At 43.1% G+C, this 15,746-nt stretch overlaps 1 protein-coding gene across 3 annotated transcripts in view; it reads right to left on the bottom strand.

Annotated features, from left to right (window-relative positions):
* Nucleotides 1–15,746, bottom strand: part of NBAS (NBAS subunit of NRZ tethering complex) — a 376,509-nt gene that overhangs the window by 151,021 nt on the left and 209,742 nt on the right. For all 3 annotated transcript variants that reach the window (XM_058668260.1, XM_058668259.1, XM_058668261.1), the window contains 2 exons: nucleotides 12,932–13,161; nucleotides 8,455–8,565 (listed from right to left, as the gene is read on the bottom strand). In XM_058668260.1, coding sequence (XP_058524243.1) covers nucleotides 8,455–8,565; nucleotides 12,932–13,161 — 341 coding nt within the window. The remainder of the gene's footprint in view (nucleotides 1–8,454; nucleotides 8,566–12,931; nucleotides 13,162–15,746) is intronic.

The raw sequence follows: 15,746 nt of genomic DNA, 5'->3' as shown, positions 1-15,746 counted from the left end.
CATTAAGGCCACTTGGAGAGTGAATCACTGGACAGAAGATCTTTCTCTCTCTCTCTCCTTTTCTCTGTAAACCTGACTTTCTAATAAAATAATAAATAAAACTTTTAAAAACATTAAGTAAAAAATCAGGCTTCCTCTACACACCAGACACCACATTCAGTACTAGATCAGATGAGAAGATTTATAGCATAGAAGTCTCAGCCAGGTTGGAAAACCTAGAGTTGTAAATACTCAAGAGCTCAGGGCCCGGCGGCGTGGCCTAGAGGCTAAAGTCCTCGCCTTGAACGCACCGGGATCCCATATGGGCGCCGGTTCTAATCCCGGCAGCTCCACTTCCCATCCAGCTCCCTGCTTGTGGCCTGGGAAAGCAATTGAGGACGGCCCAATGCTTTGGGACCCTGCACCCACGTGGGAAACCCGGAAGAGGTTCCAGGTTCCCGGCTTCGGATCGGCGCACCGGCCCGTTGCGGCTCACTTGGGGAGTGGAATCATCGGATGGAAGATCTTCCTCTCTGTCTCTCCTCCTCTGTGTATATCTGACTTTGTAATAAAACGAATAAATCTTTAAAAAAAAAATACTCAAGAGCTCAGTAACAGCACAGAATAACAGTATGAGCTGAGAGAGAACACACACTTAGATTCCAAATGAAAGTTAAGTCACCATAAGCTTTGATTTCAGAGGTACAATTCAATGATAATGGGAAGCTTAGGGAAAAAGGAAACAGCAAATCCCGCCTTGGGTCCAGTATTGTAGAAAACAGTGAAGCAAAAATCATGTGAACCATGAAAACACAAGACCTCTACAAGTAACAGTGACTGTAAGGGTTACTTGGCAAGAAAATATTCTGCAATGTCTCACTATTTAATATGTAATCAAATCTGTTAAAGAAACTATACATTTGATAACATAGGAAAGTGACTGATCGAATTTCTGACATTCCTCATAATCTGCAAAATGAAGCCCGAAAACAATATGGTGATGAGGTGAAAGATGGGTTGACTCTGTTAAGATGATTTTTAATGACAAAAATTTACAGGTGGGAAGACAGATTTCATTTTTTATATTATTTTAGATGAGGTTAAACTAGAATGTGCTATGCTAACGACTACGCTAATAGTTCTGTCAATACCTCATTCCTAACACCTTGAGAGACACCATTTGTTATGGACTTGTCACACAGTGGACAGTGACTGAATCATAACAGTGGAGTTCATCTAAGTTTGCCTTGATTCTGAGTATCATCTTTCTCAATCAACATAACTTTTGCCCTTGCCCACCCACATTTTCTCCTCTGCCTACAATTCAGTTTTCCTGATATGCAATTTCACTTAATTACCTTGTCAAGACAGATACTGGAATACCTTCACTGCATATGATAAATAACCAAACCTCTCCTTCCAGTAAATTACCATGTGTGAAGATATTTTTATGCTAGTAATCAATAATCCATTGTAATAGTTTCCACTAAAAGAAACTGTTACATCTTGGAACAAGAAATGAAACTCTGCTTAGAAAACAATTCTGAAATACTGAAATTTAAGAGAGTAGGAAGAAATAACATGAAATCATTATGGACTTCACATAAGTAAAATTAACAATTACCTTAAAACAGTTTAAGTGCTTTTTCTGAGCTAAGCTTTAGTTACAAAGCAGGTTAAAAATGCAGTGCATATTTAACTTTTGGAAATTAACTACAGGAAGAAGCTGGCTTTACTCTTACTCAATACATAAGGCATAAATTACTAGTATTAATCCCATGATTAAGGTGTTCTGTAACAGCTTTCAGCTGCCACTCACCCCAAAAATGTGATTCAGGAACAGCATGTATTTATTTATTCATTTATTTATTTTTAAAGATTTATTCATTTTATTACAACCAGGTATACAGAGAGGAGGAGAGACAGAGAGGAGGAGAGACAGAGAGGAAGATCTTCCGTCCGATGATTCACTTCCTAAGTGAGCCGCAATAGGCCGATGCTGCGCCAATCCGAAGCCAGGAACCTGGAACCTCTTCCGGGTCTCCCATGCGGATGCAGTGTCCCAATGCATTGGGCCGTCCTCAACTGCTTTCCCAGGCCACAAGCAGGGAGCTGGATGGAAATTGAAGCTGCCGGGATTAGAACCGGCGCCCATTTGGGATCCCAGGGCTTTCAAGGCGAGGACTTTAGCCACTAGGCCACGCCGCTGGACCCCAGGAACAGCATGTATTTAAAGGACTTAGTTTGTATAAGAAAACAAATTTATTGAAATACATTTTCTGGGCCCAACACGGTAAGCTAGCGGCTAAATCCCTACCTTGCATGCATGCATGTGGGTGCCAGTTTGTGTTCCCACTTGCTCTACTTCCCATCCAGCTCCCTGCCTGTGGCCTGGGAGAGCGGTCAAGGACGGCCCAGGATCTTGAGACCCTGCACCCACATAACAGACCTTCAAAGAAGCTCTTGGCTCCTGGCTTCAGATAGGTACAGCTCCAACCATGCGGCCACTTAGGGAGTGAACCAGCTGATTGAAGAACTCTATCTGTATCTCCTTCTCTCTTTATATCCGCCTTCCAATAACAGTAAATAAAGCTTTCATTTTAAAAATAGTAGTACATTTTCTTTACTTAATCTATGATAAAGAATGATATGATAATTCCCTTAGTTGACTGAGAGGTCCAGGGGAGAGGCATAAGAGGAGGGAAAGAAGGAGAGAGGGCAAAAGGACTTAAGAGAAAGGTTTTAGAGAAAGCCAGGGGGCTGCGAAGGAAACATACAAACAACCTGCCTGCACACTTACCCCACTCAGCCCCCTAAGAACGCTCTCCAAAGGCCAGGTAGGCCTGAAGGAAGCTAGGTTCACACAAAAAATACGCAGGTAACCGTGAAGACGACTCCAGCTTGGGTCATTCTGGTTCAGCACTCTGCATCTATGATGAAGCAATACAGTTGCTATTTTTAAGCTGAAATTTTGTCTAGTACAGTCCAGATGCAGCAGGCATTTCCTCCAAAGACTCATCCCAAAAGAAGGAAGATCTGTGAGCCCAAAGGAAGGGCCATTACCACAGTGAGCCTTCACTGCTGAGCACCATGCAAGAGACAAGCCTACCCTTTCAACTACCACAAGCCCTGCCTGAGGGCATCAATGCAGGACACTTACCACAGACAGCAGCAGGGTGACCCTGAACAGGCAGACCGGATGCGGGACACCAAGTGAGAGCTGAACAAGTGATTACTCAAGGTAAACGTGGTCAAAATCAATATGGCACTTTTGATTTTTGCAAACACACCGACCCAAATGTCTTTGCAACTAAAGAATGGAATTTACCTTTTGAAACTGTCTTGAGAGTATCTGCAAGTTTGTTCACTGTGACACATAGTTAGGTGAGTTCCTGTCTGGAATGTGTGATGGTGCTGATAGAGCAGCGAGGCTGCCGGCCAGATGACCACTCTTCATCTTCTCCCTATGGACAGCTGTGTCTCCCACAAGCTGGTGAATGTCCCATAAAATGTCTGACTAGTTTATATGGCTTTTTACTATTATATCATTAGCCAAAATTATGTTAGGAGACACCATAATACAGAAACAATAATCAGCATCATGTATTAAACACCTACTATGTGCTAAGTACTTCATTTAACACTGAAGAAGCATGCAAGTGATATTCACACTGACCTCAGAACTCAGATGGGCCATGCTGGCAGCCAGGAGACAGAGGATGGGTTCAATAAATTTAGGCAGCTTCCCGAGTTATCAACAGTGCCTAATTTTTTTTTAGCACCTACTATATATCAGGTATTTTATAAATCTCTTCAACTACACTTTTGCAAAAAAGGCTAAGAATGATCATTTTGCAGAAGGAAAAATATAGGCTTACAAGGACAAAACACCTTGTGTAGTGAGAACACGCTACAGACAGAACCAGAGTCATCGCATACAAAGCCCAAGCACGTTCTATTGAATGTAAACAGGACAAACCACTCCTCCTTGTTAGGCCTGGTACAACTGTCAGAGGAACTTGAGTCTAAGGGAGAAAGTGGCCTTAAAAACCACAACATAAACATGAAAGCCGAGAAGACATGGAATTAATAGCTCCCAATGTGGTACTGGCAGTCAGGAGCTTTCTCCAACGATCAGCACTGGTAAGTTTCTCCTGATGCATAATCAAAATCTTGGTCCCAATTGAATTTTCTTAGACCAAAAATAGGCTGAAAACCAAATTTATGGCTCAATCTTAACTGAATGTGACCAGCGTACTTCAACAGGTAAGTGGAAAATGCAATTAAAAGATACTTTTGAGTCTTAAAAAATCTTTGAAATCCATGGATATTTTAGGATGAAAAACTTTTCAATGAAAATGTTTCATGGAAGAAAAAATTATTTATTTGAAAGGGTAAGTTTCAAACAAAGGACTGGAAAGAGAAAGAGTATTTCCATCCACTAATTTACTTAATGGCAGCAGCTGGGTCTGGGCCAAGCCAATGTCAGAAGCCAAGAGCGTCTGTTGCGCCTCCCACAGACGGTGTGTGCTCAGCCACCTGGGCCACCAGCTGCTGCTTTCCAGACACTTCCGCACTGACCTAGATCAGGACACAAGCCACCACTGGCACCACACAGTGGCTGAACTAACTAACTAGGCCACAATCCTGCTCATTTCCGTGACCTCTGGAAGACATTTTGTATGCATGGATGTCAAAATCTTTCAAAACTGCCAATTACATCTTTTTCGTTTAATACACTTAATTCATGCTAACCATTCTCACATTAATGCCTCAACTGAGCCATGGTTCTGATTATGCGAGGAGGAGCTGGGCGAGAAGATTAGAGTTAAAAATTGTCTTCCAATGGAGGTCGGGGCTCATCCAATGGAGGTCGGGGCTCAGAATAGAACCAACCCAGGGATTACAACCACCAGCTGATCGGAGTGATGGACTGTGGCGGGCACTGTGCTTACTAGTACATGTAGGAGCCTGGACTGGGAACACCTCAAAGTTTCTTTGGGGATTCCCCTGAACAAAATGGAGGAATCAAAACATTAACCAAGAAAAGATAGAAGATGGAGTAGATCAATCAACCACCTCAGCTATATGTTTGCAGCGAAAAACTGGACAAGGGGAGACTCTGAGATGGACTATGTCAATCAGTGGACTCTGACCAGTCTCATCATACCTGGACTGTTGCTGATGATATGTTGGAGCTTCTAATTGATCGGGGTGACACACTGCTGGCTCTGCCCTCAAACCTGAGAGGGCCTCCCTAAGAGGCCGTTGAACTTGACTGGACAAGTGGGATGCTGGACTCTGTATGGTGTGAGCTTGTAGTTAGGGAATCCCAACGGAACCTGAGCTGTGGTTATGCATCAAGGTGAAGGAACTCACCATGGGGGAAGGGTTTGGGGTGAAGGGGGGAGAATCCCAGTACCTATGAAATTGTGTCATGTAATACAATGTAATTAATGAATAAATGAATAGAAAAAAAAATAAATTTACATATTAACTGCAAAAAAAAAATGTCTAAAACATGGCAATACGGACACAAACCTAAGGGAACAATAGCAGTCCTCAGGCACAAGCTCTGTGTCTGCACGCAAAGGCAGTGTACTACAGTTTACTCATCCCGACAGGTGTAGCTTCCCCTTTTCCATCCTTGTCTCTAAGATTGGAAGAAAGAATTCTACCAGTGAATATGCAACTAACTGTGACACACAGTACAGCATATTCAGCATCTCCCTGCATGAATGAAGGAGACAGCGCTAAAGGAGAAGTCACAGAAGAAGGCAGCATAGTGTTCTCTGTCACCCAACAAAAAGCACCCACTCAACACCTGAGTGACTCAGAATTTGAGACTGGAGTATACCAGAGACCAGGCAGCCTGGCCCTCAAAAAGGAACAGTAGAGCAAAACCTCCAAGTAAACATCCTATCTCCCGTTAACACAGCAGGGGTGCTCACTCAACTAATCAGATTTGGGAAAGTTCTACTGCAGTACCAAAGCTAGTTTCCAGTACATACGTTACTGAGTTGGATTAAAATAGGAAGGCTAACTACAGTCTTCGAAGTGAAGAACAGGTAACAGCAGACATCACTTGATCAATCAGTATCAAGCACTTTGTCACTCAGGAGTAAGGGTGCCAGGAGGTAATGTCTGCCTGCTTTTGTCATTGATTTGCATCTGCGTAATCACACTGCTATCAGGTATGGTCAGAAGTCAGCAACAGCCCTGCCTGTAACTCCACTGACTGCCTGATAATTTACAATGCATTCACAGACCAATGAAGCATCCTGTTTGTACAGATACAGCAGCCTTTTATGTAATATTCAATCCCAGAAAAAGGGTATGTAGTTACATGTCACAACTTTTAACAAGGATAATATGCATTTCTTAAGATATTTCAATTTGAATGTGTTATTGGGCTTCAACAATGCTGACACATTTATTACCATGAGTAACACAATTCCCGAGGCCATTTGCTAAATAATTAAACATAGATGTTAAAATGTTAAGTGAGTTAGAATTTAAGATGCACCACATGCTCTACGTCCTCCTCTTCCTTTCCGGGCCTCTCTGCAATGTGATTCCTGCTTTCCCTGCCCTGCTCAAACTTGATTCGGTTTGTGTTTTCCTAACAATCTTCCTGTGGCAATAAAAGAAACAAAGTCTCCAAGTTCTGCCTCAAGTCTTGCCCCCTTTCTTAGTCTACACTGTTTCCTAAAGTACAAGCACAACCTGCCTAGTTCAGACGTGTTACAGCTCCCTCTTCTTTTCTGAATGTCTGATCCTGAAGGTGCATCCCCCATATGTCCTTTCCTCTTGGGCTCCACTTTTCTGAGCTTTTTTTTCCACTCCCCTTGATCTGACCCATCTCCTCATCTCACTAAGTGACGCTACCACCTAATAGCTGCACCAAACCAAATCTGAAGGCAATTACTTTTTTTTAAGATTTATATATTTATTAGAAAGTCAGATATACAGAGAGGAGAGACAAAGAGGAAGATCTTCCATCTGTTGACTCACTCACCAAGCAGCCACAACGGCTGGAGCTGCGCCAATCCAAAGCCAGGATTCTGGAGTCTCTTCCGGGTCTCCCACACGGGTGCAGAGTTCCAAGGCTTTGGGCCATCCTTGACTCCTTTCCCAGGCCCCAAGCAAGGAGCTGGAGGGGAAGCGGGGCCGCCGGGATTAGAACTGGCGCCCGTGTGGGATCCTGGCGCATGCAAGGCAAGGACTTTAGTCACTAGGCTACTGCGCCAGACCCTGAAGGTTCTTCACACCACCCCTTTCATTTGCTCCGTATTTAGTTTATCCTTATTAATCAGTGTTAACTACTATCTATTACACCTTTTTAACAGATGCGAAATACATTCTCTCCTATATTTTTAAAAACCTAACTCCAAGTTACAATACCAAGTAGTTTGTTATTGTAATAACTCCTATTATGATCTACTTGTATCTAGTAGAGTTCCTGATCTCTTTCCTCAGCACAGCAGCCACACTGATCTTAACAAAATGAAATTTGGCTGTTATCTTCTTCTCTTTTACCAAAATGTTCTAATAGCCTTCTTGTTCTCTTATGGAGAAAGCAAGCCCTCTTGCTAAGGTGTCCCTAGTCCTCACTCAACTCTCACATGCAACTGAAACTCCCAGGGCTCACATGCACAGGCCCTGGGTCAGACCCACAGCTCATCAGCCTCCTCATCCAGGGCCCTCTGCACTTACCACTGTGTCTACCTCGAAGAAAGCTGCCCCGTCCTAGTACTTTAATTCACTCTAACTTGATTTATGCCTCAGCTGATGCGTTACTTTCTTTTGGAAAGCCATTTTTAATTTTGACAAATCCCCTAACAATGCTCTCTTTCAGATAGTTTTTGCTACAATTTTAGTTTCTCATTTGCTTAGGTCATTTTGTATTTTCACTCATCTCCAACCACTGCCTGCCAGGAAGTCTGCTGTACTCACCACTGGAACCCTAGTGTCAGCACTGTGCCAAATCGAATGAAAACAAGAAGTAAGAGTATGGTAGGTAACTTCATGCTGTTATTACAAGAAAACAAATATTAACATGCCATTGTTACAACACTGGTATAATGGAGACAGATATGTGTGTGTGTGTGTTAATTTGAAAGATGGAGTGACAGAGACAGAGAGGCCGAGATCTATCTCCCTCCTGCTGCTTCACTCCCAAATTCACGTAACAGCTGAACCTGTGACTCTCTGCAGCTAGGAGATGCAAATTTGTCAGACACCGAGTCAGGAGCCCCAGCTTTTCTTCAGCAGCTGCCATTTCCCAGGCACATCAGCAGGGAGCTGAGTCTGAAGCAGCCCAGACTGGAACTGGCCCTCTGACCTGGGACGCAGACATTCCAAATGCGTGCTGAACTCACTGAACCATGTACTGAAGATGTATCAGGCGAGGACTTACCAAGATACTAGTCTGAAAGACACGGAAATAAACTTGGACACAAACAATGTGCTTACCCGCTGTCGGTAAACAGGAACTCCAAATGGGTCATAAAAACTTCCCAGTGGGAGACACCGTATCGCTGGGCCAGAGAAAGTGCAATACTGTAGACACTGTCCTCAAGGGTTCTTCAGTCATCAGCACAGAAAGGGAAAAAAGAGAAACACAGTTCCTTGCTTAGCAAACACATGCTCCTTAGGGTGGCTCTCTGCAGCTAGGGGGTCACAGTGTGCTCAGTGAGACTTCTGACAGTGATTCAGCAGAAGAATCTCCAAGGAATGGGAGCGCCCCTGTTTACAGCGGTGCACTGCAACTCACTGAGGCCTGGCTAGGTCAGCCTCCCTCAGAGACACCTGCCAGTGACTAGAAGCACTACATTGGAGTTAGAGGACAAGGGAGAATCCTACCGGCATGTACTGAGCAAAGACCAATACACACATGTCAATACACAAGGCAGGCTTGTCATAACAAAAAAATACCTGTTCAAAACACCAATAGTGTTCAGGCTAAGCAAACTCCGGTCTAGACTCTACAATCTACAAGGGAGACTGTGCAACACTGAGAGCAGGCCTACAGAGTCCAGGGAATGGCAGTGGCACACTGGACAACCTGAGAGTCTCCAGGAGTCTAATGAAATGGTCCAGAGGACTTACAGTAAGGCCAACTGCAAGACTTGTGAACTGTTTCTTGAAAAAAAGCAGGCAAAATCACAGATGTAGAAATGAAGTTTAGTCTTACTGAGTAGTGCTGCAGAGAATCTACTGACCCTAAGGAAACCATGGCATCTACATTCTTGATTAGTCAAAGGTTATTAAATATTTCCTGCTCCTGCGAAAGGTCATATGCTAAATACTTCCGGTCATGCTGCTGTACACTCCCCACAACAGTCTTCTTTTTGCTTGTTTGGCTTTTTCTACCCTCAGCAAGCTTAAAAAATATAAAAATCCACCTTTGCTTGTGGTTTACAAACAAAAAGGCCAAAAAATTCATTAAGATTGTTAAAAATCATGAATGAAGTCAGGTTAACTGGGAGTGTGAACTCACTCATTCTTTCTATGACTTTGCACAAGCACGGGCTCAAGCAATACTGATACATTTATCACCTGATAAAGATGGAAAGCAACCAAGCTATGTTGTATCCCTCCCAAACTGTGAGAATGTATTAGCTAAGACATGTAGACACATGATGCATTTGCAAAAAACCGGGATTAACAAATCCTGCCTTGCAGGATCCAAGGTCATCGGAACGACAACCAGGAGCACTGAGCGGTCCGCAGAAATAGAAGAACAATAAACTTCCTTCGGGACTAGGGAAAGGAGCTTTCTCTGGTCCTTGCCTGGTTCCGATTTTGGGTCCCCACCCTCTCTCCGAATGACCATCAGGATCACTCCAGAAACCGCTCAAAACAAACAAGCAAGCAAGCAAACAAACAAAAAAACTAGAATAGAGAACAACAAGGAAAGCTTAGAACCAGACAGGAAACGGTCAGCGGGGATGCACTTATAACTCACTGATTGGGACACAAAGATTAGTTACTCCTCACTGGGGTATTGAAGATTTCTCTGCCCACCCCTCCTAAAACTGTTCACCTAAACTGTTGACATATGTCTTGTTAGAGTTATAGAGTTAGACTACCCGAAAAACAGCCAGGTTCAGCAAAATCATGCTTCAACGCTATAAACTGCTAAATAGTAAAATTAAAATAGACATGAGACAGCTGAATAGTAATCTACAGCCATTTTAAGGTGAATAGAACCCAGTTGTATATAAACTAATAATTGAAATGTCAATGTAGAAGTCACAGGATGTGGTTCAGAACTTGCCTTCTTTGTTTTTCTTTTTCTCTTTTAACATATTGGCTACTCAATACCATGTCATCTAATTCCATAACGTTATAAATTGCTACTGATGTAATGTCAGGGCTTTAAATTGATTGGGATGATACTCTGCCGGCTCTACCTTCAGACCAGAGATGGTCTCCCCAAAATACCGTTGAACTTATCTGGACAACAAGATGCTGGACTTTATGCTTGGTTGATGCTTGCAATAAAAGAATCTCAAATGAATTTGAACTGTGGTAATGCAACAAGGTGGAGGAATCCACCATGGGGGTGGGGGTTGGGGATGGGAGAGGAATCCCAGTGCCTATAAAACTGTGTCACATAATGCAATGTAATCAATAAAAAAAAAACCTGGGATTAAAACAAATATACAAGTATGACAATGGTCTCGTTCACCAAAGTGAAGGTAGAGTTGCAGAATGGTAGCAATGGGTTTTCTTACATACAAAAGTCTTATTTAATCAAAATCCTCAAAGCAGAAAATGCACAGAAGCTTTGGAGCATTTAAAAAAAAAAACACTGAAAGACTTTCCAAAAAACAGATTGCGGAGAAGATTCTATCATATATTTATCAAAGTATGTATTTGTCCTTCAGAACACATTTCAAATAGCATGCGGTAACTGGAACTTAAAAAATACAGAGAAAAGTTCCAACAAAATGTAACTGATGATCCAAGGCATGCTTTACCTTATTTATTCTACACATAACAACCCTCTTCTTAGAAACCACAACATGGTATCAAGGACTATAGAAATTCCAAAGGAATCACATGCTGGCATTGGAATAAACTCCATTCCTGGCTGTGTGACCTGGAGCTACTCTTCATAACGGTTTCTAGTACTCAGACACATCTTCCAAAAGTACAGGGAGGACTAGCCATCTCTTAAGGTGACTTTCAAACTGGTCCACAAAATATCTGGAATTATGAACTTCCAGGAAAACAGGGGAAGAGAAAAATCTATTTCTTCTTAATTTAGACTAACTACAGGTTGTTGTTACCTGTCTTCTGACCTCCCTATGCCCACCCTATTTTTAAAATAAACCTGTACTGTCTTCTTTCAGGAAAGAGTCACAGGTAAATCTAAAATTATCAAAGGATGCCACGACTATATTGGTACTTGCTCAACAATTTAAACGATAATCATGAAAACCTAGCAAACATTATTATCACAGTCAAGAAATATCGTTGCTATTTTAAATGCCATCACCAGGAGAAAGGGACTGCCTTGAACGGCAGGCACAGTTTAACCTTTCAAGGCTGGCAGGCTCGAACGAATGGCACGGCAACACTTGGCTGAGAACACGGCAGCCTGGGAGGAAAGGCTGCGGTGCTGCCAGGAAGTGCTGGCTTGGACAAGCGACAGCACCAGGCTAAGCTCCGCTGTGGCCCTCGCCACTCTGGCTTGGACAAGCGACAGCACCAGGCTAAGCTCCGCTGTGGCCCTCGCCACTCTGGCTTGGACAAGCGACAGCACCAGGCTAAGCTCCGCTGTGGCCCTCGCCACTCTGGCTTGGACAAGCGACAGCACCAGGCTAAGCTCCGCTGTGGCCCTCGCCACTCTGGCTTGGACAAGCGACAGCACCAGGCTAAGCTCCGCTGTGGCCCTCGCCACTCTGGCTTGGACAAGCGACAGCACCAGGCTAAGCTCCGCTGTGGCCCTCGCCACTCTGGCTTGGACAAGCGACAGCACCAGGCTAAGCTCCGCTGTGGCCCTCGCCACTCTGGCTTGGACAAGCGACAGCACCAGGCTAAGCTCCGCTGTGGCCCTCGCCACTCACTTCATACTCCCCAGCATCAGCTCTGTCAATCATGTAAGGGGGATGAAACATTTTATGTTATATAGAGTTATCGTGAGGATTCTAAAACAAAGCTGACACAGCATCTCACACAATTCTTTCCTTATGGTAAACTCAACAATTGTGGAGTTAAAAACAAAAAGTTTCTATTTAATAACCACCTGGAAGCGAACACATTTTTCCTGCCCTTAAGTATGTAAGTATTTCTCAACTGGTTTAATCTATGGAAACAAAAAACAGACACCGGTATTAAACCAAAAAGGATTTTTTTTTTAGCTCAAAATCATTTCCACTGACTGTGCTGTGCACTAGACTGTCATCTCACAAAAAGATCATCTACAGGAAGGCGAAGGCAAAAGTTGCAGGCAGCGTGGGATACACAGGAGGGACTACAGCTGCTCCCGGCTGGCCAGGAACATCAAGGCTCCCTGCAGCCGTAACACTGGGTTGTCTTGACAGAATTCAGTCAGTTAAACCTAATTTTTAGCCTTCTGAAGAAACTAAACTGCTCTGCACTTCAAAAAGTGATATTTGTAGGCAGGAATAAGTTCTGTCACAAGCTTAATACTTACTACTCCTGACTCTACCCTATTAGCCCTTTAGGAACATGATCTTGGTATTCACTATTAGACGCACAGGAAGCTTTAAACAACAAAAATCTCACTTCTGATTTAAATCTTCAGGCTCACGGAAAGACTCAGAGACACTGAGTGTCAGTGGGCACAGAGGACAAAAGCCTCCGGGGCAATTATGGGAGATAAACCGGTGGAACGCTGTGGCGCCTGGTGCTGATAACTCAGCTTGTTCTCGTACACTGTGGAGCCAGCCCCTTAGGAGACGAAAGTGTCCCTTACTCTGCCAGACCCAGGATAGTCTCCCTTTTATACTGGTCGTCAGCGGTGAAGCGCTGCACATCTACACCCTTCCGCAGGCCCTGGAGGAGCTGAGCCTGAGTGAAATCCAGGAGGCGCTCATTGTAGTAGTGCAACTGCTTAGTCAGCAAAACAAGCTCCTCTGGCCAGGAGTCCTGTTCATGTCGAGTCACATGCCTGGTCACCATCCTGATTAGCTCCTTGGGGTCAGCCTGCAAAAAGACATGGGAAACATGCAGTTCATGACAATTACACAGACATATAAAGACGACTGCTTGATCCTTTACTGATCTGCACGGCTGCTGCTTCACTCACATTGAACAGCACAGATAGAACACAGAATATTTCAGAACCACGTTTCTAGACTCTTGTTCTGTTGTTCTTCCACCTATTTTAAAAACCATCATCCATTTTAGAAAACTAATATATTCCTGCTTTTTCAATTACCACAACTTTACATCAGAATTCTTAACTAAAAACCAGATAATTCGTAATAGCTCATCCTGGAAGTAATTTTCATCATCACTGCCTCTGGATAAATTTTTCCCAGACTATCGTAAGTGTTCTCAATAAGAAAGATACAGCTCAATAACCTCACTAGAAACGGCTAAACAACTAAAAGGCAAAGTGCTTTCTCCAGGGATAAGTTAGGGGGAAGCCACCTCTGTTCTTGAGATCACAAATGCTTTCGTTCTAGGAGGAAGCACTAAATCAATTTTTACTCTGCTCTATTTGGAGCTCAATGAGATAGTGTTCCATGAATCTCTAGTAACAATAAGATTATTTAAGGAGAAAATGAAAATAGAATCCATTAGCTGACAGTAAAAGAGAATATGTGATAAACTGGCCTGATTTATTGATATTAAAGCCTTTCTGAGTGCCAACACAGTTAACAGCACCCCAGCCAGAGTTCTGAAACTGCTTAACTAAGAGCATAACACTTGAATATTATTAATGCCATCATTTGTAACTTCTAAAAAACGCAGTTTATAATTTAATCTGTGAAAGCTGGGTTGAAGGGAAACTAGAATCTCTACTGATCCTCAGAAACACACTCCTAATTACAGTCAACCAGCTGTCACTTCAAAGTAGACATCTGTCAATGTTGAGTCCATTTTCCAAACCAAGCCTGACACTCTGTTTCATTTTAAGGGACAATATGAAAATATTGATTTAAAAAATTGAAGAAATACCTAAGTGTCAGCAGGTAGATTGGAAGAATAGTCAATTTTTAATATTTAATGTTATTTAGTTAATTTAAATTTGTTTAATGCATAAACTGAGTTCTACTCTCCAAAGGCACAGACATGAGTCTCCTGGGCTGGGTGCTTGCACAGGACTTCAGAAGCTGATCTAAAAGCCTGCATTCCATGTAACACTAGCCGCTGGATGTGAGCTCCATCTTCAGTTCTGGCACAGCCTCCAGCTAAGTGCCATCTTAGCAGCAGTAGTGAGGTTCATGGCCTCGAGTCCCCAGCACTCATGCAGTAATCCCACACTGAGTGCTGTGTTCCTATGTTTGGCCTGCCCCATCTCTGGCACTTGTGGGCACCTGGGAAGCAAACCAGCAGATATACGATTTTCACCTCTTTGTTTCTGTCCCTCATTTCTCCCTCTTCCTGTGTCTAACTCTATCCCATTGAAATAAACAAAAAATTGTAACAAGATGATCCAGAACATAACAGAATCTCTTGTACAAATCAGGTACAGTAAAAAGGGCTCACATCGAAGTTGCTTTTTTAAGTCAGCAGAACTTTATATTCCAGCTCTTTCACTTAGTAGAGGTGCAACTTGGAACAAGCTGCTTTATATTTCTAGCTTTCTCCCCTATAAAAGGCATCAATAAACTCACCCCTCTTGGATCACTGAGATAATGCAGTTAGCAGTTCACTGAAGGCACCTGAACAGACACACCAACACAGAACTACAAGAGGAGTGCAGGGGACTCCCAGGGGGGCAGCAGGGTCCCTCGCAATTCTCCTGCAGCTCAGTCTCAGGTGTCAGGAGAGGAGCAGCGCCTGATGGATGATCATCTGAGACTCAAACCCAATGAACGTATCAGAATACAGTCATTAACAGATAACTCTGTGTACATTTCTCCAGGTGTGGCGAGTTCCACAGCTCCTCTCATTTAAGCCGCAGCTAAGTCACTATTCTGAACTGATCTCCTTCCTCACAAATTTCACACCAACATATTATAGCCAAAAGATTCCCACAGACTTAAAACATTAGTTTCCTCTCCTTTATTAAGCAGGAACTGTCAAAATACACTATAGGTAACTTTTATTTCATAATTGCTCAACTTCAAATGTATTCGTTTTTCCAAGAAGCATTTAGGGACAAAAAGCTAGTATGTCAGCCTTTGCAAAGAGAGGGGCCTAACGCAGGCACCTGTCCACTGAGTGTCACTAAGTCCTGAGCACCTTGTAAAATAGGCATCTCCTAGGACCATCTGTGTTAAGTAACCTGCACAACTATTACGCTGGTGAGTGGCAGACATGATGCCAAGCATAATGCTTGCCAAGAACCATCCCTTTCTAGTTGTTGTATGAAAAGAAATATCTGTTAAAATCACAAAGTTCTTGATTGGCCCAATGGAAACATGACTCCCACCACATGTAAATAAGACTTGGCATCAGGGGCAGGCATTGTGGCATAGTGGATTAAGCTACTGCTTATAATGCCAATATCCCACACTAAAGCATGTGCTTGAGTTCTGTCTCATCTACTTCCAGTCCAGCTTGCTAATGAAACTAGCAAGGCAAGGAAAGAGTGGCTAAACGCTTCAGCACCTGTA

This window comes from Ochotona princeps, chromosome 8 (genome assembly GCF_030435755.1).
Source record: "Ochotona princeps isolate mOchPri1 chromosome 8, mOchPri1.hap1, whole genome shotgun sequence".
Lineage (NCBI taxonomy): Eukaryota > Metazoa > Chordata > Mammalia > Lagomorpha > Ochotonidae > Ochotona > Ochotona princeps.
This window is presented reverse-complemented; position numbering and strand designations above follow the sequence as displayed.